The sequence below is a fragment of the Muntiacus reevesi genome, chromosome 20, assembly GCF_963930625.1.
Source record: "Muntiacus reevesi chromosome 20, mMunRee1.1, whole genome shotgun sequence".
In the NCBI taxonomy this organism is placed as follows: domain Eukaryota; kingdom Metazoa; phylum Chordata; class Mammalia; order Artiodactyla; family Cervidae; genus Muntiacus; species Muntiacus reevesi.
Genome location: NC_089268.1, coordinates 5,020,999 through 5,047,253, shown reverse-complemented (window position 1 = coordinate 5,047,253; position 26,255 = coordinate 5,020,999). Strand labels below are relative to the sequence as shown.

General features: G+C 40.9%; 1 protein-coding gene and 1 non-coding gene across 3 annotated transcripts in view; one reads left to right on the top strand and one right to left on the bottom strand.

Moving 5' to 3' along the window:
• PRIM2 (DNA primase subunit 2) overlaps positions 1-26,255 on the top strand; it is a 304,475-nt gene that overhangs the window by 154,803 nt on the left and 123,417 nt on the right. For both annotated transcript variants that reach the window (XM_065912385.1, XM_065912384.1), the window contains exon 8: positions 21,475-21,542. In XM_065912385.1, the coding sequence (XP_065768457.1) occupies positions 21,475-21,542 (68 nt within the window). The remainder of the gene's footprint in view (positions 1-21,474; positions 21,543-26,255) is intronic.
• On the bottom strand, positions 2,921-3,066 carry LOC136151956 (U4 spliceosomal RNA). The gene has a single exon (XR_010660119.1). It is a non-coding gene; the product is annotated as a U4 spliceosomal RNA (small nuclear RNA).

Here is a 26,255-nt window from a genome sequence, read left to right as displayed (position 1 = left end):
AGAGGTGCGGAGCTCCGGGACCCCGACTGCTGCTGAGGGCTGTGGTTCAGGGAGGGTGAGGGATGTGGCCAGAGAGGCGAGAGAGGCAAACCAGGCTCGAGGGGGAGGATGGTGTCTTGAAGACAGGAAGGGGTCACTTGAGAGTTATTTAAGGGAAAAGCAGAACAGGCCTGTATTTAGCTGATTCCTGGCATGGCAGAGGCGGGCATTGGCATGAGGTGAGTGAGGTGGGGGGTGGGGGTGGGCAGGGAGCAGGAGGGCAGGTTCCTGAAGCCTCCTGTTCTCAGACTTCTCCTTCGGGGAGAAGAGTGTTACGAGACCTGGCCTGAGCAGAGCCTTGACTCGGCTTCCAAAGGACACGACGCACTGGGGACACATTCCTGCTGTGGCCCAGTGTCCCTGATGCGGCCACCTGGCCCAGCACTGGTGTCATCTTCATAACTCAGCCAGTCCAGGTGCTCACTGAGGGCTCGCCTGCGTGTCAGAAATGAGGTCTTGGAGCATACCGAAACACCAGTGGTGTTTCACCAGGGGAGGTGAGTGTCATGGGAAAGTGCCTCAAAATTGAGAGACACTTAACAGGTATTTCTGTGGTTGGTTATTCATATAACAGTTGCTGAAGCCATAATCTCCTCTTCCCCTCACACAGAAGATAATTCCTTCTAGTTAGAAGCATAAGGGTTTTACTCATATCCCTAAAGTAAAGCATTTCAGAAAAACTTGTTTCAGTTCAGTTCAGTCGCTCATTTGTGTTTGACTCTGCAACCCCATGAACCGCAGCACGCCAGGCCTCCCTGTCCCTCACCAACTCCCACAGCTTGCTCAAAGGCATGTCCATTGAGTCGGTGATGCCATCCAACCATCTCATCCTCTGTCATCCCCTTCTCCTGCCCTCAGTCTTTCTCAGTATCAAGGTCTTTTCCAATGACTCAGTTCATTGAGTGGCAAAGGCATTTAATGTTTGCTTTGTGACATTTATTTAACTATTGAATGTTTATTCACTGTTGCATCAGAAAAACAAAAGATCCCTAGTGAAGTTCTAACAATTCTGCTAGGAAGTGACAACAAAAAAAATGTCTTCCAATCAGCTTAATGTTAAATTTTAATTGGAAAAAGCATGCAATTTGGTTTTGAATCAGTGTATTCAAGTTTGCCCTCTTCTTTGAAATGTTCATATAGTAAAGATGGACAAGAAGGTGGAAACTACTATAAAAGAGATATAACCTAATGTGATTCAAGGTGTCTGTATTAATGTATATATATTTATTTTTAAAGAATTGTCTACTTTTGGGGTAATATTGTAGTAGAAATATGTATCATGCTTGGGGCTGAGTTTATACTGTAAACACTGTATTTAGAAGTAAGATGAGAAGCAGATATTTTGTGGAGGTGGCATTTTACTAAAATCATACAATAATAGATTTTTGGATTTTTTTTAAGAAATAGATTTGATCCATTGGAAATTGAAATAACTTGAGAAATCAGTAAATGTATTCTTAGCATAATTGCCTCAAGAGTAAGTGTATTAATTCTGACTGAAGCTCAGACAGTATGATTGAAATAATAGAAGTAATAGTAATGTGAGGTGGTAGCTGTAGTAGTCGTTAGTACCAGCGGCAGCTAGTACCCGCTCTCAGCATGGACCCTGTTGTTTTGCATAGTGCATGTTTGCTGAATGTATTATATATAGCATACTATATTATATTATAAGTATATACTATATTATAAGTCTGTAAGTTTCCTTCATTTATTATTTTTAGTTCTTATAGTAGCCATGTGAAATAGGAAGTAGTCCCGTCACTTTACAGATGACAAAGTTTAAGTCTTAAGGAATTAAATACCTACTCCAAGGTCGTAAGCTAATGAGAGCTGGATGTGAATCCAGGCTTGGGTAACTTGAAGTTAAGATGGGCATTGTTCACAACTGTGCTTCTCCTGCCTGATTCCCCCTTCAGCCTCCCACACGTTAAAGTCCTAGCGTGTGACCCAAGGCTGGGACCTCTAGGACAGAGGCCAGTGATGAGGTGCTACTGGTAGTGATGTTTGGGATCTGGTGGCTCAGCGTTTGTGGGATTACCGTCTCAGCAGCCTTCCCTGTCTCTTCCCCTCCTCCAGGGCCCCATCGCCATCATCTTCAGTGTAGTGTGAGCAGGGGCAGTGGTTCCAAGTAAATGCTAGGATTTCTGCAGTAGGTTTCAGGACTGCCTTTTAAAGCAAAAACTGTGATTAACTCAAAAGTAACATGTCAGTTCAAGTCATCTGGACTTTCATGGAAAAATCTATGATGTTGAGAATGTGTATTTACTTGAAGCAAGTACCACGTGTCAGCATCACAGAGGAGGAGCCCCTACCTTGGGAGGGGAGCACATGCGTGACCTAGGAGGGCAACCCACTGGCCTGTAGGTGCTGAGGTCACCGCAGAAGGCACGACTGTCAAACCGGGGTGAAACAGCATTCGCTCCTGGGGAGAAGAGGCAGGCCAGGGTCAGCTTCAGCAGTAGATGGGCCCGGTTAGCAGGGTTGCAGGGGGTGGTCTTTTGACGTTCCTCTGTGCTGTAGGCTGAGGACCCATCCCCTCCCTGCCCGCGGCAGCTGTGGCAGTGGGCTTGGCCAGCTGCCACTCTCAGAGGTTTATGCAGAATGAAAAAGTACACGCCAGACCTCGAGCAGGGCGAGATCCCAAGAGAAGAGTGAGCGTCTCAGGCTGGGAGAGCGTGTGTCCTTGTAAGGAGACGCTCTGGCCTGAGACTTGCTCTCCCACAGGTGCGCCAGGGCTGCGGGCGTCCCTGTGATGCTTGTGTTGTGCCAGAGGCATCTTGGGGTGGGGTTGTGTCAGAGAGTCTGGCTCTGTTTTAAGAATTACTCTCAATTGTTGGCATTAGTCTGACAATTGTATTAGAGGTTTATTTGTATTTTTAAGTGAGCATGTCCTGCTTTATTTATACTCAGTGTCATCAATTATCCTTACAGATAACCCTGTTTTCTATATATATATATTTTTCAATTAGCAATAATCACGCCTTGGATAAACCTCACTGGCTTACGATACTGCCACTGCGCAAAGCTCTTTTCTGTATTTTACCATTTTCCTAAACTGTAGCACAGGGAGCCTGTTGCTTTGCTAAATAAGTTACTTGATACTCTGTCAGGATGGAGAGGTGATGAGGGCTGTTGGCTCCTTTTCCCGAACTAACCATGGAGACACTGCAGATGTAAGAGGAAAGCCTGGATCTCAGAAAATAACTAAAATAGTTCTGGAAACTCCAGGGGTGGTGAGGCTGTGTGGGTTGGTGAGGCTGTGGGTTGGTGTGTGTGTAGGTAGTTCAGTCTTAGATATAGGCCTGAAGATTCAGGAGAAGGTACATTGTTTTAAGATTTTTCCTCTTAAGTTTTCTTTTTGACCTTTCTCCTTTGGCTTGAAGTAATGATCACCTGCTTGACCGCTCCAGAAATTGACGCAGGCAGGCCCTGTTAGGACAGCACGGGAGTCCTGCTGGGGGAGGAGTGGAGAAGACGGGGCACTCCCTCTTCCCAGGGCCTGAGGACTGTGTGGAGACTACCTTCTCCCATTGCTGCTGCGCTCAGAGCTCAAAGGCCAGACCATCGAGTCAGCAGAAGTAAGTGCTCAAGAGTGCCCTGTGGCTCATCCCACCACCCCCCTCCTTTTCAAATTCTCAGGGAAGGATAGGACTTGAATTTGGGCCGTTTTCCACCGGTTTCCAGATCCGTTAGCTCATATCCTTTGTGAATATGACTGCATAGGTTAAAATAATTAGACACATGAGGAGTACAACTACTAGTGAAAACATAAAAGATAAACTGAATGATATATGCCTCATGAAGTAGGGTCATTAGAATAGAAAAATTAATAATGTATAATAAACATAACGCACATACTCAGTGATAAAGGAGAATACTTAGTAGCATTCAGAAGAAACAAGAAGTCAGAAAGAAAAAGATGGAAATACTAGATATGACAGAATAGTTGGCGTTACAGAACTTAATAAATCAGATAAACAAGATGGAGACAAGTAAAAAGCAAATTATTGAACTTGAAAGTCATGTTAAGGAATTCTGGAGGCAGAGGAAAAGCAGGGAGAAAATAGCAAATAAACTAAGAAATATGAAGGAGAGAGAGAGTGGTGCCAACATTCAGAGAGTAGGACTTCAGAGGGAGAAGAGAAATTGGCAGAGAGAAGAATATCTGAAGAACTAATGATGGTTAGTTATTCAGAATTAAGAAAACAAAGACTTCAGATTGAAAGAACTAGTAAAATACCAAGGAGGAAAAATAAGAAAAACCTACATCTTGATGGTGGTGGTTGTTCATTCGCTCAGTCGTATCTGACTCTTTGCGACCCCATGGATTGCAGCACACCAAGCCTCCCTGTCCATCACCAACTTCCAGAGCTTGCTCAAACTCATGTCCATTGAGTCGGTAATGACATCCAACCATCTCATCTTCTCTTGCCCCTTCTCCTCCTGCCTTCAGTCTTTCCCAGCATCAGGATCTTTTCCAATAAGTCAGCTCTTCACTTCAGTATTCAGTATTCAGCCAAAGTATTGGAGCATCATCTTCAGTATCAGTTCTTCCAGTGAATATTCAGGGTTGATTTCCTTTAAGATTGTCTTGTTTGATCTTGCTGTCCAAGGGACTGTCAAGAGTCTTCTCCAGTGCTGCAGTTCAAAGGCATCAATTCTTCAGTGCTCAGCTTTCTTTATAGTCCAACTCGCACATCCATACATGACCACTGGAAAAACCATACCTTTGACTACACAGACCTGTTGGCAAAGTGTTGTCTCTGCTTTTTACTGTACTGTCTAGGTTGGTCATAGCTTTTTTCCCAAGGAGCAAGCGTCTTTTTTTTTTTTTTTTCATTAATTCTTATTAGTTGGAGGCTAATTACTTCACAACATTGCAGTGGGTTTTGTCATACATTGACATGAATCAACCATGGAGTTACATGTGTCCCCCATCCCGATCCCCCCTCCCACCTCCCTCTCCACCCGATTCCTCTGGGTCTTCCCAGTGCACCAGGCCCGAGCACTTGTCTCATGCATCCCACCTGGGCTGGTGATCTGTTTCCCTATAGATAATATACATGCTGTTCTCTCGAAACATCCCACCCTCGCCTTCTCCCACAGAGTCCAAAAGTCTGTTCTGTACATCTGTGTCTCTTTTTCTGTTTTGCATATAGGGTTATCAAGGAGCAAGCATCTTTTAATTTCATGGCTGCAGTCACCATCTGCAGTGATTTTAGAGCCCAAGAAAATAAAGTCTGTCACTGTTTCCATTGTTCCCCCACCTGTTTGCCATGACATGATGGGACTGGATGCCATGATCTTAGTTTTTTGAATGTCGAGTTTTAAGCCAGCTTTTTCCTCTCCTCTTTCACCTTCATCAAGAGGCTCAAGGCTCTTTACTTTCTCTTCTCTTTCTGCCATAAGGGTTGTTTCATCTGCATATCTTGGTAGATGAATGAAATTTAAGACTATCATAGTCAAAGAAATCTAAAACCTTTGAAACTAAAGAATAGATTATCCACAAATTAAAATGAGTTAGATTATTTTTTCATCCCTGAGGTTCTTGGTTATTGCAAGTATTTGAGGTGAGGGAAATCATCTATATAATACATGTCAAGGCTATGGTTTTTCCAGTGGTCATGTATGGATGTGGGAGTTGGACTATAAAGAAAGCTGAACGCTGAAAAATTGATGCTTTTGAACTGTGGTGTTGGAGAAGACTCTTGAGAGTCCCTTGGACTGCAAGGAGATCCAACCAGTCCATCCTAAAAGAGATCAGTCCTGGGTGTTCATTGGAAGGAGGGATGTTGAAACTGAAACTCCAATACTTTGGCCACCTGATGCGAAGAGCTGACTCATTTGAAAAGACCCTGATGCTGGGAAGGATTGAAGGTAGGAGGAGAAGGGGATGGCAGAGGATGAGATGGTTGGATGGCATCACCGACTCAATGGACATGGGTTTGGGTGAACTCCGGGAGTTGGTGATGGACAGGGAGGCCTGGACTGCTGCAGTTCATGGGGTTGCAAAGAGTCAGACACAACTGAGCAACTGAACTGAACTGAATATATAATTGAAAACTTGGAAAATAAATTTATCAATTCTTACTGCATTTAATAAAATATTTCTCAGTGTAATAAGGGACCTATTTTTTCTATAACCTTCTTGCTTGAGAAAAGACTTTCTGTATATAATTTTATGAATATATAAATATTTGGGAAAGTTGCTGCTGTTTTCATTAAAGAGATGCATTTCTTCTTACCTTTTTGGGGGGTGGGTGTAGTTCTGCTTTATCTCCTGTTGGGCATAGCACTTTTTAGAAGCGTGCTTTGGCAGCCACAGATGTAAGATGGATGATTTTCTGTTTCTGATGTTTGTGTGTGACTCTGGTGATTTGCAGTTTCTCTTCTTCATGCTCCTAGATTTAAATTACTTAAATAGCATATTATTACCACTTGTGTTGGTACCAGAAGGAAGTCATATTCACCTTTGGTTCAGAAAATCTCTGTCCAGAGGAAATAAAATGTGACTTATGTAATTTTAAAATTTCTGAAATCTATACTAGAAAAGTTTTAAAAGATTGAAATGAATTTTACTATATTTTATTGAACCTATATATATATATATATATATATATATAATATTCAGCATGTTATCAGTATACATAATTTTTAATGAGATATTTTACATTCTTTTAATTTTTAAAAATTTGGTGGATAGTTTGCTGTACATCTTAATATGAACTGGCCACATTTCACGAACTTAATACTATATGTGGCTGGTACCTGCCATCCTGTCTGTGCATTCCTACAGAAAGGATGGTTCAGCATCCTAAGAATTGTTGGGTCACGTCAGAGCTTCTTGCAAGGCTTCAGTTGTATTAAGGGATCTTAGGCCTTGGTGGTCCTATAGCAAGTGACACTTCATCTCTTAATTGTAGCTGATGATAAAACAGAGCACTAAGATTGCAAGAAATCGATTGCTGTGGTCTTCCAGGTAGAGGTTATGTTAAAACACTCAACACCTAACAGGCAGTTCAGGCGTATCATGGACAAAGCTGAATTCTGACCTGCCTTCCAGACTGGCTCCTGCCGTAACTAGCTTCTTGGTTCTCTGCTGGCACAGAGGCTCTGTCTTTGACTTCCAGCTGGAAAGTTGGTGAAAAACTGTAGTCTCCTATCGCAAAGGTCCAGTTGCCTTAAGTCCTTCATTGCTCATGCTTTTACGATGATGTATCTTTAGTGAAAAAAAGTAGTTTTACATAATGTTATTGTCACTTAAAAAATTAACCTCAGTGAAGATTTAAGACAAATATTTGTGTTTTTCAATTGTTGACTTTTAAGTTCTTCAGCTCTGTGGTAGTTCATATGCCAACACCGTGGAAGCATCTTGGTAGGACAGCTTGTTAGCTCATCCTGATACTCATTTATGTTTGATTGAAATGATCAAACTGAGGGGAAAATGTAAGCCTGGCATAAATAGCAGAACAGAACAAAATCAAGCTTTGCATTTGGTGAACTGTGCTTTGTCTGGAGGATCTTGTCGCTGTTCGTTCAGAATATTTTATTGGAAAAAGTAAACTTTAACTTAGAAATGTAAGATGCAAAGCTCTCCCTCACACCAGTTTTGTAACTGGTTTTGACTCTCTAACTGCAACACAAATGCGTTTTTTACTTAAGAATAGATTGCTTTAGGAGAATACTGCTTTGAGCCTGTCTGTGTGTAGTGTGATTTTTTGGGAACATTTTCTATAGGTTTTCGTTCCTTTTCCTAAGGTATGTAATAAAGCGTGAAGATGTCAGATATAAAGGATAGCTGTTGCTCAGACTTGTCCTTTGCTTGTCTGGTTATCCATCAAACACTATCAACCTGATGGTGCCAGAAAGTATGAAATAATGTCATTGGAAAGCTGTTGGTCACATGTATGTCAAGGTCTTTTAAAGTCTCAACTAGCTGTTCTGATGTCAAAGGATGTTTTACAATATACTCTGTGAAAATGATTGCTTTTAGGAGATGGATCTTTATACACGTTCACTTTATCATTGTTGCATGCTTGCTCAGTTACGTTTGACTCTTGTGACTGTGTGAACTGTAGCCTGCCAGGCTCCTCTTGTCCATGGTGTTTCCCAGGGAAGAATACTGGAGTGGGTTGCCGTTTTCTTCTCCAGGGGATCTTCCCAACCCAGGGATCAAACCCATGTCTTCTGGTTGGCAGGCTGATTCTTTACCACTGAGCCACCCGAGAAGCCCCATGCTCACTTTACCTCTTCCTGATTTCATTCCTTGGTGCTTTGGGTAAATTAAGGTGCAGGTTATCCCAATATGTATGTCAGGGTGGCCTGGCATCCACATCCTAGCCACCTTCAGGGGGCGTCTGTCACTTAAACGCAGCTCATAGTTTTGGACCCTCAGAACAATAGGCACTTGTTATTAATAGCCACGTGATTCTTTAAAAACCTTTTCCAGCTAAGCAGGCAGGGAAGGATTCTTTAAATTTTCAGACCAGCATCTCTTCTTTACCACAGAATCTAGTTACTGTCTCTAAGTTTAAAATCATAGAAAAGGTCATAGCCTGAAAGGAAATAAGGAGTAAGAAAAAATTTGACCTTTCTTAGGAAAATGGAATTTTGTTTGAAATTTTTGTTTGCTGGTTATCTAAATTAACTTTGAATGACTTTATGCTTGTATTAATAAATTAAATTCATGGACTTAGGTTGGTGTTCTTAAGGGGATTGTATATTATTAGAAACTTCTATGAATTTAGAAATGAGAAGATACCAGGCATCCAGGTCACTACTTCTGATAATTCTTAACTTTGGGAAAAAAAGAAAAATAAAAGGAAGAAAAAAAAGAGGGTTTGGGGAATTCTGCTATGTTGGTTGAAACACTTCAAAATACATTTATTTCATTTTCCTTCATACTTCTTCAGTTGTACTGAGTTTGTCTCCAAATTTATAGTGAATTATTTTGAAAAGCATCTTATCTGATGGTGGAGTGCTGAGGTGGAAAGTACAGTCGGTGTTGTTTAAATGTCCTTATCACAGCAAAGATGTTATAGTTCTCTATTGACTTCTCATGAGTGGTGGTTATTGGTTTTTATGTCCTAGTAAGGGAAAATTTTTTTTTTCCTGTTCTGATTTGTTTTAAATATAGTGATCAGAAATTTTATGATCACAAGGTGAGGCAAAACATGGCTTGTCTGAGCATTATTGAAAGTGGTCAAATATTTTAAGACACTCCTTTTAGAAGGGCTTAAGTGTAGAGATTTTTAAGTAGAATAACAAAAGTCTATATGATAGTTGTACTTATTTTTAAAGGAAAACTGTAGGACTACTTCATGAATAGAGAAAGTAGTCTGCATTTCAGCTGAACTGAATGAAACCAACAGTGGTGCAGAGCTTTGTTGTTTCAGAACAAGCTGAGTGAGGTGTGGAGGCGCTCTGGACTGAGAACACAGGCTGCGGTGGAGATGCAGGGGGATCACGGTGCGGGAGCAGGCCACAGGGGCAGGGCAGGCCGCTCAGCTGCTCCGTGACGGACGCCTCCTGCCTTGGGTGTCAGCCTCCTGGTCGACGGATGCCTTCCCAGAGTCCGTCATGCACCGAAGTTCAGCCGTGGTGGGAGAGGAGTCGTGTTTAAGTGACTTCAAGCGCACGCCCTGAACTATGTTTTGTCAAATAGCTGTACCTGTCACTGAGGCTGTGATGACTGTCTCTGTCCACTCCTGTCGCTCCACTCCTCTGTGCCCTGTCTCCACATCCAAGCGCTCATGAAAGACCAAATTAAGGGAAAATGAGTTGTACAAAATTGAAAGGACTGACACATACATATCTTTTGTGTGTTGCTATGCTTGGTTAAGTGAGTGAAAGTCACTCAGTCGTGTCCGATTCTTTGCAACCCCATGGCTGTATAGTCCATGGAATTCTGTAGGCCAGAACACTGGACTGGGTAGCCTTTCCCATCTCCAGAGGATCCTCTCAACCCAGCGATCAAACCCAGGTCTCCCACATTGCAGGCGGATTCTTTACCAGCTGAGCCACAAAGGAAGCCCAAGAATACTGGAGTGGGTAGCCTATGCCTTCTCCAGCGGATCTTTCCAACCCAGGATTTGAACTGGGGTCAAGGAGACCCTTCACTGCAGGCGGATTCTTTACCAATTGAGCTGTGAGGGAAGCCCTGTCTCTACACTTGGTAGTTAAATATAAGTGTGGATACTTTGACATTAAATTCAGATTAATTTATTTAATAAATAAATTTATGTAAGTGTAGGGTAGTAGTTGTTTAATTTGAAGTATTCAACATTAGAAATGGTACACTGCTTAGTAATATTTACAAAAGAACTAAGATTGCCAGTTTAACAGGCAGCTAGAGCCTGATATTTATAACAGGAAATAGGCTCAGCAGGAAGTTAAAGAATTTTGAACTTAAGATAAACACATGCAGTGTGAAGACCACTCTTCTCTCTGGACAGTCCTTCAAACCTTTACTATAAGCCTATAGAAATGTTTGGCAACTCCAGTGCATATAGTGGAATTTATGTGGATATTTAGGAAGCTTTATGAGAAACTTCCACATAATAAGATCTGCTCAAGATTCATGCTTACAACAAGCAGAAAAGGAATACTTTCCTTCCAGAAAACCCGGATAAGTATACTTCTTACATTAAATAAGAAGTTGACAAACGTAAATTTAGGTAAATATGATAGATTTTGGAATGCAAAAATGATGAATGAAATTGTGATAATAATGAGAAAGGACCATTAGAACTTCAGTTATTGCCTCACAAATTTATTAAGTGAATGAAAAAATCTAGGTATTTCAGTGATGTTTAGACTCTTTGCATATAAAAATATATGGTGGAAACAAGTGTTTGGTCTGTCCCTCTGTAGTTGTGACATTACATGAAGTGACACTGGCCCTGGCCAGTGAAATGTAGCAGGAGCCAGAATCACCACAGCCAGACCCCCACCTCAAATGTACCAGCGGAGACTGTCCTCAGGGGCTGTAGGACTGAAAATGTGGTTGTATGTTTTCTAAAGCTCTCAGATGGCCACATCCGTGGGATTGTATGTCCTAAGGCATGTATAGAGAATGTATAGCACAGTGGTACTGTTTATGCAGTGGTAAGTAAAATAAACATCTTTAATAGTAAATCAAGTGCAAATGCGGGATACATTTTTAAAATAAATACAGGAGATTAAAAGATTAAGGCATAAAGGTCACTGTTTCCCTGGTGCTTTTGGCTGAATAGTTCTTAAATCCTTTTGGTGCCTTGCGATGAATAACCCTAGGATTGGAATCTGGGTGGGGCTCCTAGCAGAATGCTCTATGAGTATGAAAGACACGAGGAGTACAGGCTTTGTTGCTGCTGCTCATTCCCACCGGAAGTACGAGAACAAACAAAAGGTCGATAGTTCAGTCTCTCAAGTGCCAATGTGAAAAACAAAATGTGTTGAATCCACTTGTCAGGTTTTTGATTTGCTTGTGAGAAGTCCCGCTGAGAAACTGCTTGCTATAGGAGCTTAAGAACTTGGTACTCAAATTACGAGAGTATTCTAGAAGTAAAATGATTTTTATGGTTGTTTTACTCTAAGGGAGAAAGTTCAGCGATCCGGGTACATTTAGCACCACATATCTCTTTTTCATTCCTTTTTTCCTTGCTCAAGCAATTGTTTTACATTTTTAAATGATGTAGAGCCTCAGTAATGTGCTTAGCTTAACCTTTGAATAACAAGCTTCTTTTCACACCGTAGGCTTCATGACCAGAAATCAGCCCTGGGATATCTGCTTGTATTGGTCCCAGGTGTGCTTTCTCAGTTCTTCATATCATTCAGACTCCTGAGCTGGAAATATCTTGTTAACTCTGCACTGTTTAATATTCTTTAGAAACTAAACTGCTTGGGCATACTTAGAGCTTGAGTGGAATCTGTGCATTTTGTTTGACAAGGTTGTTGGCTGGTGTTTAGGGGCCATGTATTGAAAATCATGTTTGTGGGCAGCGGAGGGGGGGGGTGGTCTCTGTGCTGAAGCATTGCACAGATGAGACCAGCTCTGCTGTGCAGATGAGTGAGGTGATGTGTCCAAGCTTGAGGAAAACCAGCGCTACGGGTGTCTGAACATGAAACCAAGGAGCAGATTGGGTTGCAGGAGTAAAAGAATGTGAATTCTCACTGTTTGGGATTTGTAGTTGGGATCTGTTGCTATTATAAGAAAATACAGTTCAGAAAGATGCATATTTTTCCATCGTTAAAGTCAGTGAAGTTAAACGAGCAGCTGCTTGTAAAAGTTAACTTTACCTGACGACTGCCTCCATCCCAGTAATGAAAGAGTGGGGTCTGTGGAACATCCTGTTCTCTCTGGAGCTGGAGCTCAGTTACTCTGAGGTCTTGGTTTACATAAATCGTTGCCCTTTGGTTTCAAAGATTGTTTTCTTGACCATGAATTGTGTGTGTCTCAGAATATATATGCATGAGTGTAGTCTGTGTCCTCAGTTTATTGTAGAGAAGGGTTGGCGTACTTGATACTGACCTGATGCTCCCAGGGAGTTAGGGAGTGCAGGAGGAGACACCCCAGCTCCTGTGTAAAGTGGGAAGGACAAAGAGACATTTTGGAAAGTGTCCCCTGTTTGTTTTTCATTAAAAAACAAAGCAAAAACAAAAACCACCTATTAGAAGCCTGACATCCACACAAAAACCTGCATCTTTATTCATAATTACCAAAGCTTGGAAGCAACCAAGATGTCTTTCAGGTGGGGAATGGAAAAGTAAAGTAAGCTAGTACATGAGCTCTCAAGCTGTGAAAAACATGGAGCCAGTCTGAAAAGGCTGCGTCTCATACACGATTCCAACTATGTGACATTCTAGCGAAGGCAGAACTCTGGAGAGGGAAAAGGTCAGTGGTTGCCCGGGATGAGGAGGGAGGAGAGGATGCGTGCGAGGAGTACAGAGTTCAGGGCAGCGAGGCTGTTTTGTGTGACACTGCAGTGGTGGGTGGGTGTCATCAGTGTTTGTCCAAACCATCGAATGTACAGCCGCAGGAGTGAGCCTCTGTGACCCTCAGTAAACTCTTGGGTGAAGGTGATGTGTCATGTTGGTTCATCAGTTGTAATAAACACACCACTTTTTTTTCTTCATTTTTATTAGTTGGAGGCTAATTACTTTACTAATATACCACTTTTGTGGTGGGGGGGGTTGTGTGCATGGGGGCAGAGAGTGTATGGGAAGTTTTGTACTTCCTCTCAATTTTGCTTTGGACCTAAAACTGCTCTAAAAAAAAGTCTATTAAAAATAAAAAGTAAAAAAAAAAACCTATCTAACTTGGGTCTCTCTGTTACGTGTGAACGGGTATGAATCCTGAGTGCTAAGCAGCACTGTCAGTGACATCCCTGCCTTATGCACACTCCCTGGGGAACCCTGCCCGTCCAAGCTGTGCCCCCTGCTTGCACCTAAATCGACGTCCTCAGCTCCACAGCTTCTCACGGGTATGTGTTCACTTGCCTCTTGGATATTCAAAGGCACCTCAAATTCAGCATGCCTCTGCGTGTTCTCCTCTCCTGGGGCCTATGTATTGCGGTTTACAGAACAGTCCATCGTGACTCTCCTGCCCTGGCTGTGAACTTATGTGGAGGACCCTCCTCATTTTCTCTGTTACTGCTGCCGTGTTCTGGACCTCGGCTTCCAGATGGCCCTCCTCTAAGACATTCCTCTCCCTTGGAGAAAGTCCCTCAGCCTGCCCTCCCTCCCTGAACTGCTTCACACACAAATGTATGCAAAATGGTGTAACAGATGCTCATGTTCTTACCTCCAGGATCATCATTCCAAAGGTTACCTTTTCCATGCTGACCTAATTTCAGCGAGACATCTTGACATTGTTTTCTCTGCCTTACTCTTGAAGAGATCTGAGAACCCAGCAGGTTCTATAGCCAGACTTTTCCTTTTTTTTTTTTTTTTTTTTTATGACTTTTCCATTCTTAAGTGGATTAATCTAATTGCTATTTGTGTCAGTGTTTTCAAAATGTTATGTCCCTTTGGGATAGATGTGTTTCAAGACAAATATTTGGACTCCTTTTCTCAATGACTTATCCACCAGAAACTGCAACTTGTAATAGTTAGCATTAATTAATATCTCAAAAAGTGTTTACCCCAGCACCCTAATTCTAGCACTGTTCCATAAGCAACATGGGCTGTTTTCTTCACCAGACCCCAACTTTCTGTCCTGGCCTCACCTGGGCGCCATGCGCAGCTTCTGTGCTCCCGCTGGAGGGATTGCTTCCTCAGGAGGAGATGATGAGGTGGACCAGGTTCTTCCCAACTTGCTTTTACCTTGTGTGCCTTTGAATCTGTGTGGTATTTAATGTCATTGAAAGGAGAATTATTAGTTGGCAAAATGCATTATTTCTCGTACCCAAATATATGGCGAAATGGAAGATTTACTAAATGATAATCATCTTTGTAATGAGATTTATGTAAGAGTCAGTAGTATATAATACTTGCCAAAAAAACAGCATAAACCTTGCATTAATTCAGTGTTCTAGATGTATCTTTAATGAGAAGACATCTTAAGAGCTCACCTCTGACCTCTCAGTAATAGTAAGAATAAGATACATGTTATGCCAAATTTTTTATGATTCCCATGGAACAGCCCTGACACAGACCCTGCATTTAGGCCTTGCAGATGTGGACTCTGATAGATCAGCTTTGTCTTTCATTGTTGGTGATTCGTGTGTCAAGGACACCATTGTATTTTCTATCAAAACAAAGTGCTAAGACATACATAGAAACTGAAAACTATTTAATAAACTAGACAAATACTCATTTCAGGTTGTAGAGGAAAGTCCTTAATGCTGAAAATCTTGTTATGATTGTATATCGCTTTCTTGGAAGGCTGATAGTTGTGATTTATTAGTTTTTGATTTAGATTTAGTTTTGCTCAAAGCAGGAATTTGAAAAGCTTTAGCATGAAAAGTATTTAGATAAAACTTTTTATGGTTATCAATTTTTAATTAAAGTGTAGTTGATTTGCAGTGTTGTATTAAATTCTGCTGTATAGCAAAATGATTCACTTATATACATATATACATGCTTTTTTAAAAAATATCTTTTCCATTATGGTTTATCATAGGATATAGAATATAGTTATATGTGGAATCTAAAATATGACATAGATGAACCTAGATACTCTTTTATTTTCATCAATTAATGGGATTACATAGTTGCAAGTTTCTGACCCCTTGTAGCCCAGCGGATGTAGTAGTAGCTATTTGGGTTTGGAGAGGACTGTCAGAAGAAACAGTGGAAACAGCAGTCCCTAAAATGAAGTTTGCATTCTGTCATCAAAAGGTCAGCAGATGGCTTTCACTCTAAAGAGTTTTGGAATAGCGTTATTACCTCATGTCATTAACATGCAGAGATGTGTGCTCTTTTTGTTAGTATTTGCCGTATATATTGAGGTGCTCCTGTGTTGGTACATATATGTTTATAACTCTACTATCTTCTTCTTGGATTGAACCCTCGATCATTATGTAGTGTCCTTCATCTAATAGTCTTTGTTTTAAAGTCTATTTTGTCTTATATGAGTATTGTTAATCTAGCTTTCTTATGAATTGCGTTTGCATGGAATACGTTCTCCTATCCCCATACTTTCAGTCTATAAGTATCCCTCAGTCTGAGGTGGGTCTCTTTTAGACATCATATATATAGGTCTGGTTTTTGTATCGACCCAGCCAGTCTATGTCTTTTGGCTGGTGCATTTAATCTATTTACATTTAAAGGTAATTATCGATATGCACGATGCTATTGCCATTTTCTTAATTGTTCTGGCTTTACTTTTTGTAGGTCTTTTCCTTCTCTTGTGTTTTCTGTTTAGAGTAGTTCCTTTAGTGTTTGCTATAAAGCTGGTTTAGTGGTACTGAATTCTCCTAATTGTTGCTTGTCTGTAAGACTTTTGATTTCTCCATTAAATCTGATCGAGAGTTTTGCTGGGTGGAGTGTTCTGCCACGTAGACGTACACGTTTTTCCCTTTCATCATGTGAAATATATCGTGCCATTCCTTTTGGGCTTGTAGAGTTTCTGTTGAGAAGTCAGCTGATAATCTTATGGGATTTCTCTTGTATGTTATTTGTCTTTTTCCCATATTGCTTTTAATATTTTAATATTAATATTTTAGTATTTTTGTCAGCTTGATTACTATGTGTCTTGATGTGTTCCTCCTTGGGTTTATCCTGCCTGGAACTCTCTGTGCTTCCTGGGCTTGCTTGACTGTTTCCTTTTCCTATGTTAGGGAAGCTTTCAGCTATGGTCTTCAAATGTTTTCTCAGGTCCTTTCTTTCTTTCTTCTCCTTCTAGGACCCCTGTAATGTGAATATTGGTGTGCTTACTGTTGTCCCAGAGGTCTCTCAGGCTGCCTTCATTTATTTCATACTTTTTTCCGTATTATATTTTGCAGCAGTGATTTCCACCTTTCTGTCTTCTAGGTCACTTATCTGTTCTTTTGCCTCAGTTATTCTGCTATTGTTTCCTTCTAGTGTGTTGTTCATTTCTGTTTGTTTGTCTTTTAGTTTTTCTAGGTCTTTGGTAAACATTTCTTGGATCTTCTCAATCCTTGCCTTCATTCTTTTTCTGAGATCCTGGATCATCTTCACTGTCATTATTCTGAATTCTTTTTCTGGAAGGTTGCCTATCTCCAGTTCATTTACTTCTTTTTCTGGGAATTTATCTTGTCCCTTCATCTGGGACATAGTCCAGTTTCTTTTTATTTTGGTTAGCTTTCTGTGATTGTGGTTTTGGAGGCTATGGGATTATAGTTCTTGCTTCTGCCTGCCCTCTGGTGGATGAGTGTAAGAGGCTAGTGCAGGCTTCCTGATGGGAAGGAAGGACTGGCTGTGGGGAGAACTGGGACTTGCCCTGGTGGGCAGGGCCGTGCTCAGTAAAGAGTCCAGGTGTCTGCTGATGGGTAGGGCTGTGCTCCTTCCCTGTTAGTTGTTTGGCCTCAGGTGACTCAGTCCTGGAGTCTGTAGGCTTTGTGTGGGTGTTAAGTTGCCCCCTGGTGGGTGTTAAGGGGCTTCCCTGGTGGCTCAGAGGGTAAAGCATCTGCCTGCAATGCGGGAGACCTGGGTTCGATCCCTGAGTTGGGAAGATCCCTTGGAGAAGGAAATGTCAACCCATTCTGGTACCCTTGCCTGGAAAATCCCATGGATGGAGAAGCCTGTAGGCTACAGTCAGTGGTAAGCTACAGTCTATGGTAGGCTACAGTCTATGAGGTCACAAAGAGTCAGACACACCTGAGTGACTTCATTTTCACTTTAAGTTGCTTCAGTCGCATCTGACTCTGTGACTGTATGGACTGCAGCCTGTCAGGCTCCTCTGTCCATGTGATCCTCCAGGCAAGAATATTGGAGTGGATTGCCATGCCCTCTTCCAGGGAATCTTCCCAACCCAGGGATTGAACCTGTGTCTCTTACCTCTCCTGCATTGGCAGGTGGGTTTTTACCACCAGTGCCAGCCAGGAAGCGCTGTGGTGGGGCTAATGGCGACCTCCAAGAGGACTTAGCCCAACGTATGGTCCCAGGACTGCTGCTGCTGGTGCCCCATCCCTGTGGCAGGCCACTGATGACCCATCCTCCGCAGGAGACCCTCAGGCACTGACAGGAGGGTCTGGCTCAGTCTCCTATAGGGTCACTGCTCCTTTACCCTAAGTCCTGGTGCATATAGGGTTTATTTGTGCAGTCTCTGTTTCCCCCAGTCCTGTGGAAGTCCTGTAATCAAATCTCATTGGGGCCTAAAGCTTTCACAGCAATGCAAGAGTGTCTTTGGTATTATAGATCTCCAGTTTGTGGGTTGCCCACCTGGCAGGTATGAGATTTGATTTTATTGTGATTGCACCCCTCCTACTGTCTTGTTGTGGCTTCTCCTTTGTCCTTGGAAGTGGCGTATCTTTTTTTGGTGGGTTCCAGTGTCCTCCTGTTGATGGTTGTTGAACAGCTAGTTGAGATTTTCGTGTTCTTGCAGGAGAAGATGAGCTCACATCCTTCTATGCTGCTTGAACCAATCTTGTAAGATGTATTTTTAATACTAAAATAAATGAATAATCTTTGGTAGCTCATTTTATCATTTTGAAAACAAGACTAGGTTTATTCTTGAAGGCAGAAATTTTATTCTCACCTCTGACATTATTCCCGTTCACTGGGGTTTCAGTTTCATTGACAAAACCCTGATCTGAGATGTGTGCTCTTCTTGAAAATGCTAATTGTTTTACAAGTTGAAAGCAGAACCTTTGGAAAACTCAAAAATCTTCCTTGAGATGATTTTACCCAGAACATTGATCCTTGTTTTAGGAATTACTGTTGTAAGTGATTCAAACTTGGGGATAGCTTTTGGGGGTTGGGAAGAGGTGGGCAGAGGACCGGATCGTTGAGGCTGCGTTTCGGAAACTGGAGCTGGGGCCCAACTCTGCCTGCGTGTCTGCTGGAGACGCTGAGCAGTTGTCCGCTTTGTCTTGGCAGTTCAGCACAAGCGCAGGTTTCTAGGAAGCTATCTGATGAGAGAGTAGGTGTGATGATGTTAGCCTGAGGGAATTTTAAGTGATTTTAACTCAGGGAGTGGGTAACTTTCATTTTGAAAATTTCATTCTAGCCTTGGTGTAGAAGGAAAGAATTGAGGCAGAAACATGGTGAGTGGAGATGCTGTCTCCATAGTCCAGGACAAAGGAAACTGAGGCTCAGGTGGAGATGGGAGTCTGATTTAGAAATATTTCCTACAGGGATTGAAGAGATAATTATAAATATTTTGCTGGTGTTTCTGTCTCCTTGCTTTCATGTAGGAAACATGGCTTGATTAGGAATCATGCTACATGGATTGACAGGAGCAACTGAAAAAGCCTAGACTGTCTGCTTCATCTGTTTTCAGAAAATTGATTTTGAAATATCTAAATAAATTATTTTAACCATTTTAGAGCATAGCTTTAGTTATGAACCATGAAACCTCTTGAACAATGAAAATGACATTTTGTAAAGAGATTTGATATTAGCAGATAAAGGGTGTAGTAAAGTGTTTTGTTTATAAAACCTTAATAAAATTTTATTGTCCTGAACTAAGTAGACTTAACATTTCTTGGGGATACTGAGAGTCTTTTGGTTGCACTGAAATTGCAGCAGACTGTCCCACTTTATTAACTATTCATATGTTTTGACTCACAAAATTAGGATTTTTTCATTATTAGATACAATATATAAAAAATGACTTCATATTTTGCATTTTGGTCAACATTTTTTCACAATATGGTATTTATTAGATGTTTTTAAAGCAATAGTTTTATTTATAAAGTGTTGAAAATTAGGTTTGATAAATTAATTCATGAGTTACTTTTAATTAACAAAATCATTAAAGAAACAGGTTACCCTATATATGTGCTGAAACTCCAGTACTATGGCCACCTGATGCAAAGAGCTGACTCATTTGGAAAGATCCTAATGCTGGGAAGGATTGAAGGCGGGAGGAGAAGGGGAGGACAGAGGATGAGATGGTTGGATGGCATCACCGAATCAACGGACATGAATTTGAGTAAACTCTGGGAGTTGGTGATGGACACAGAAGCCTGGCATGCTGCAGTCCATGGGCTTGCAAAGAGTCAGACACGACTGAGCAACTGAACTGAACTGATACCCTGTATAAAACCAGAGGATATCCTTCAGTTTCTTTTTTTGTCTTAAGAAGGTTTTCTTTAGTGAACTGTCAGTGATTTATTAGTAGAATACAAGAGCTATATATTTGATACAGTTGAATCCAAAAGAAATCCTTTACTTTAGGTGGTTTATTTAAGTGACTTAAGTATCTTATTACTTTGAATGAATGTTTTAAATTTCTTTAGTTCAGATTCTTATAGAATAAGAGGACTTTCTAAAAAAAAAAAAAGAGAAATATAGGCACAGGGACATATAATGTTAATATTATTGCACTAAAATATATCAGAGGCTCACATTTCCATGATCCACGTTCAACCTGACACACAATATTTAGTAATAAGGCTTTGACTCTTACATTTTGTTTATAGATCAATTGGGGGTCATATTTCAGTGTTGAATACTTTGAATTGCCTTCATATCATTTCAGTTCAGTCACTCAGTCGTGTCTAACTCTTTTAATGGCTGCAGTCACCATCTACAGTGATTTTGGAGCCCCCCAAAATAAAGTCTGTCACTGTTTCCATTATTTCCTCATCTATTTGCCATGAAGTGATGGGACTGGATGCCATGATCTTTTTCTGAATTTTGAGTTTTAAGCCAGCGTTTTCACTCTCCTCTTTCACTTTCATCAAGAAGCTCTTTAGTTCGTCTTCATTTTCTGCCAGAAGGGTGGTGTCATCTGCATATCTGAGGTTATTGATATTTCTCCCGGCAATCTTGATTCCGGCTTGCGCTTCATCCAGCCCAGCATTTCTCATGATGTACTCTGCATATAAGTTAAATAAGCAGGGTGACAATATACAGCCTTGATGTACTCCTTTCCCAATTTGGAACCAGTCTGTTGTTCCATGTCCAGTTCTAACTATTGCTTCCTGACCTGCATACAGATTTCTCAAGAGGCAGGTCAGGTGGTCTGGTATTCCCATCTCTTGAAGTATTTCCCACAGTTTGCTGTGATCCACACAGTCAAAGACTTTGACATAGTCTATAAAGCAGATATAGATGTTTTTCTGGATTTCTCTTGCTTTTTCGATGATCCAGCGGATGTTGGCAATTTGATCTCTGGTTCCTCTGCTTTTTTAAAATCCAGCTTGAACATCTGGAAGTTCATGCTTCACGTGTTGTTGAAGCCTGGCTTGGAGAATTTTGAGCATTACTTTGCTAGAGTGTGAGATGTGTGAATTGCCTTAGTGTGTTTATGAGATATTCTTGGTTTCTTACAGTAACATGGTTGTCAAAATGAAGGAATGAATGTGTGTGTGTGTGTGTGTGTATGTATGTATGTGTGTGCATACACTTTTTCATGTAACCAGTTTCACAGTGACTGAGCGATAAATGAAAGTCTCTCTCCCTGATTTCTTTATCATCCTAGAATTTAGTGCTATGTGATTGGTTGCTTATAGCAATTTAGAAACCAATTTAGAAGTTTTTCCATTTTTATTTTGAAAGATAATATTTTTGTGACCAGAGGCTTCTTCATGAGCTCAGGTGGATACTCCCCTCTTACTCTTAGTTTTGCCCCCTTTTTGTTTACTTCCAGACTCAGGCACATATGTAAGATTGACTCTGTAAAACTCTGGTCACATGGTTAGCTTTAGTGAAAGGATGGTTCAGCTTTCTTTAGAATTCTTTGATTTAAAAATTAGAACAGTGTCCTTAAATTTTAGGAACACCCTACTTTTGCCTTCTCTCGCCCCCACTTTGCATTTATTATTGAGATGAGTTCCGTCTGAGGCCTTTGGTGTGGTTATTCACCCATTTCTCTGCTTTCAGTTAACAGCCAGGTCCTTGCCTGCCGTGCAGTCCGACGAGAGACTCCAGCCTCTGCTCAACCACCTCAGGTAACACCACCAAGGCCACCCTGTGGTGCTTGTAAGTGCAGCCCCAGCACAGTGGGTGAAGCACCCCTGTGGGTGAAGCACCCTTCAGGGCTAGAAACTTTACAAAGGTTTTCTGTTTTCCTTTCCTTTCTTTCCCCCTTTAATTCTGTGATTTAAGTTCTTAGTGCCATGTGCTTGTTACTCTTGACTTCAGGGTACTATAGAAAGTTATTTTATTGAATAACAGTGTGTAGAACTGGTTGTTAAGTTAAAATGAGTACCGGTGACTGACTTGAGAAAGATTTCAAAGGGAATGAGCCAATTTCTTAACTGTGAGACTAAGGCAGACTTGTGGAACCTGCATATATTTTACTGCGAGTAGTTGAGATAAGTTTTATTTGTTTTCTGAATTGAAAAAAAATTATCCTCATTATTTAAAAAGCAAACTTAGAAAGTACAGAAAAGGAGGAAGAAAAGCATGTAATCACTATACTTTTATATAATTAGCTATTTTTTTCTTTTTTTTCTGTTATTAAAATGTCTCCAAAATCTTAATTTTATTTTCTTGTGTGGTTATCCTATAGTGTATTTATCGTTCATCGCAGAGTATTTAGACCACTTTTCATTCTTTTCACTAGGACAAAAAATGCTGTATGTAAACCTTTATCTGTATTTTTGATCATATCCTTAGCATAGGTTTTCAAAAGTGGAATTTGTCAAAGCATATGAATCATTTTAAAGATTTAAGTATATTTATTTTTTTCAAAAATCTTATTCTACTTATGCTCTCATGTACAAGATCCTTCATGTTGCTGTACCCTGAACAGATGAGAGAGTGAGAACAGTTGCTAATTTAATAGGTTTACCATAGAGATACTATTGGTATTATGTACCTTGCATTGACTATATTAAGGGTGATTTTAAAACATTTTAATTATCCATTTTATTTTAAGGTAGTTTTAATTCTCTGTATCTTTGCCCATTTATTTATAGCATTTCTTGGTTTTATATGATCTTATGTACTTTAGATATAAATACCAGCTTTGCTGGTGGCTCAGCGGGTAAAGAATCCCTCTGTAATGCAGGAAACACAGGAGACATGGATGGGTTTGATCCCTGGGTTGGGAGGATCCTCTGGAGGAGGAAATGGCAACCTACTCCAGTATCCTTGCCTGGAGAATCCCCATGAACAGAGAAGCCTGGTGGACTACAGTACATAGGGTCACAAAGAGTCAGACAGGACTGAGCAAGTGAGCACACACTGTAGATATAAAGGATAGTAACTCTTCATTGTTTTTGTTGCAAACATTTTTTTCTGAAAGTTTTTTTTTTTATTATGTTGCATTATCTCGCATGCCTAAATTTTCAAGTCTTATGTAGCTAAGCACCTTTAGTGTTTTCCTTTATGGTTTCTTTTTATTCTTCTGAAACCTAGAGTGCCACTGCTTGGTCAGAAATTGGCCTGGAGTTTATTTTCAGTATCTTTCAGTATTGCTCATCCTTCCCCCTGACTCCTCGGTCCATCTTTTCCTCCTCTCCTGCCTTCTCTGCAGTGGGGAGGGTGGGGTCCAGGCTAACATTTCTTGAGGGCCTTGGAGCAGCCTGAATACTGCACAGTTGTTAAGCTTCCTGAGAGCTCTGTGGCCTGGAGGTGTCCTCTTCCTACCCCCAGCCCAACCCCAGTGTCTCCCTCTGGTGCTGGCTTTGCCCTCTTTATAGCATTTCATATAATGACTGCAGGGATTCTGTCTCCCCAGTTTCCCACGGGATGACCTGAGAACACCTCAACCTGGCCTCCGAGGTCCTTCTGGAAGGAGCTGGCCTGACTCTGGACTTTGTCTCAGTGCCCACACCCTGACTTCTTCTGCCAGCGGGGCCCCTGGGGCTCCTCCCAGTGCCAGGCTTGTGCTTGCCCCCTGCAGGGACTGCTCTTCCCCCTTCCTCTACTTCTGTGACCCGACTAAAGACCACTTGTCTTCGTTTGCCTTCTCTGATGAGCTCTTCCAGACTACCTGGTTCTCACCCTGCTCCTGCCCAGCATCCGTTCGTGTTTTTACGTGCGTTCCTGTAATAACCAGTGGCTCCTGTGTCACAGGACTTGGGCTGTCGTCATCGCTTGCTGCTTCATCTGATGTCTACTTTACATCGCTTGCTGCTTCATCTGATGTCTCCAGTAAAGTATGAGAGCTGCAAAGTGCCTTTCATAATAGGTCTTCCTTATGTGTTTTGTTGAATGAATGAATATATATTATATCAGTGATACTTTTAAAAATAATTTTTCATTTATTTATAACTGCGCTAGTTCTTTGTTGCTTTGTGTGGGCTTTGTCTTAGTTGAGGTGAGTAGGGCCTGCTCTTTGTTGAGGTATGAGGGCTTCTCATGGCCGTGGCTTCTCCTGTTGCCGTGCACAGGCTCTGGGGTGCGTGGGCTTCGGAAGTTGCAGCTCTCAGGCTTGAGAGTGCGGGCTCAGTAGTTGTGCTGCATGGGAATGTAGGATGTTCCCGGACCAGTGAATGAACCCGTGTCCCCTGCATTGGTAGATGGATTCTTACCCACTGCACCACCAAGCAAGTCCTATTTTGTTGCCTTTTTCCTGCATGAAGTTTTTATGATTTATATAATTTATAGATCATATTATTACAGTTCTTTCTCCTGTGAAACCACTAGTTCAGAAGACACAGACCTAAAGGGTTGGATCTTACTTCTAGTCAGTGCTCAGTCCTGTGCAATAATGATGGATTCTTCTCCTTCTACCCCAGTGTGGTCATTGTCAATAAGAATTTAGATTAACTACTGACACTTTGAGTCCTTGAAACATGCACACACTGTACACTCATTTAGGGGTTTCATTCTCTGTGGAATTCACTCTTGGCTGGTTGCTAGGCAACCAGGGCTGGGATGCTACATGTGATATGCACCAACCGATGTTGCTGTTTTTATTATTTTTAAATCAAATGGTTTCTTGTTTCATTACCATGTCAGAGTCATCTGTATGTAGGGTGGTAGCTGATGTGCATAGTTTGACACTTTCTATTATACAAAGTAACCTTGTGAAAGTCTTTCAGGCATACTGAATTGTCTCTTTTGGCTGTTTAAATATAATGTTTTTCTCTTACCTTCTTTTTGCTTAGATCAAAATAGGAAAGAGTACTGTTTAGTTTGAAAGATCATAATGATAATCTTGTTAGAAAAAATAATCATCATTCATTTGTATAAACTGTATAGTTTAAATATAACCTAGAGGGGAAGAACATTAGGAGGTTGAAATTGAAATCATTATTAGGTCTAATTTTGTTTAGTGCCTTTAATGATCAAAGAGGAATGATGAGTAGCATTTTAATTAAATTTGTCAATAAAACTAATATGGTGGATGACACCAATACCTGTAAAAATGAAAGTAGCTATAGGGAAATTCTCAAGTCATTTTACAGGATTTAGACGTTGAAAGAGAATTATTCTAACATTTTGCCAACCTAGTATTTTAGGATATTGCTTGACAATATACATAATTCTGAGAATGTAGAGGCACTGTGCCTAGATTTTCTTAACTGAACTTACTTCTATAGTTAAAAGTTAAATTAACCACAGGAAAGCATTTTGCTTCAATCTCTTATGGAAATGCAAGCTTTTCATTAGTGGCATATATCAGGAACTGAGTGCCTATATTGTGCTTGGAATAAAAAAATAAGACACAATTTATGTTCTCAAGAAATTTACATTTTGATTTCATTTAAGTGTGCGATTCATGGGGTTGCAAAGAGTCAGACATGACTGAGCGACTGAACTGAACTGAAGTGTGTTTAATTTCATTCAAGAGGTTTATGAATGTAATGTGTAAGTGCCTGTGGCAGGGGTAGTATAACAAAATGGTGAACGTGTTTTTCAATCAAGTTCTTGGTGAAAATGAAAAATGTGTTTTATTTTTACTTAAAAAAACTGAAGGAAATTTTTGGCCAACCCAATAAAATTTGGAAAAATAGAAATGAATTCTGCCTCACTAATATAACTGCTGCTAGGTTTTTGTTGTAATTGTTGTGATCTCTGTGCATATTTTTATGTAATAATAATTTAAATGGTTAAACTTTAAAAACATTCTTTTTCACTTAATATATCATACCTATATGATAAAGGAGAAGATTACTTTTCATGGCTCTAATTTTAAGTGATTTGTAATATTTAGTTGAGGATATATATATCTATCTTTACGTCACCATTCCCATTTTACTGGATATTTAGGTTTTTTTGTTGACTAAACCTGTGAAGAAAAACTGCAGACTCTGAGCAGCGTTTGTGACCAGGTGCGGCCCTGGTGGAGAAGGGGCGCTGGGCTGACCATGAGGGGAGGTGTCGCCCGGCAGCGGGCAGGGCGGGGAGCGGGACCTGGGTCGGCAGACCGAGTCTCCTTCCTGGGGCAGGAGAGGCGAGAGAGTGGCCACGCTCCTAACAAGGGATTCAGTCACTTGATGAAGACAGAATTCAGAATAATGAATTTTAAAACTTACAGTGGGTCTGGATTAGGAAATTTTATTGTAGCCCTAACAAATTATCAGAAATTGAATGGATCAAAACAGCACTTACTTTTTTCATACAGGTCAGAAACGTGACTTGGGCCTCCCCGGGCTAAATTCGAGATGTCAGCAGGGCTGTGGCTCCTGTTGGAGGCTCTGGGGCAGAATCTGCTGCTATGCTTACCTGCATTGTTGGCCGGGTTTAGTTCCTCGAGGAGGTGGGCC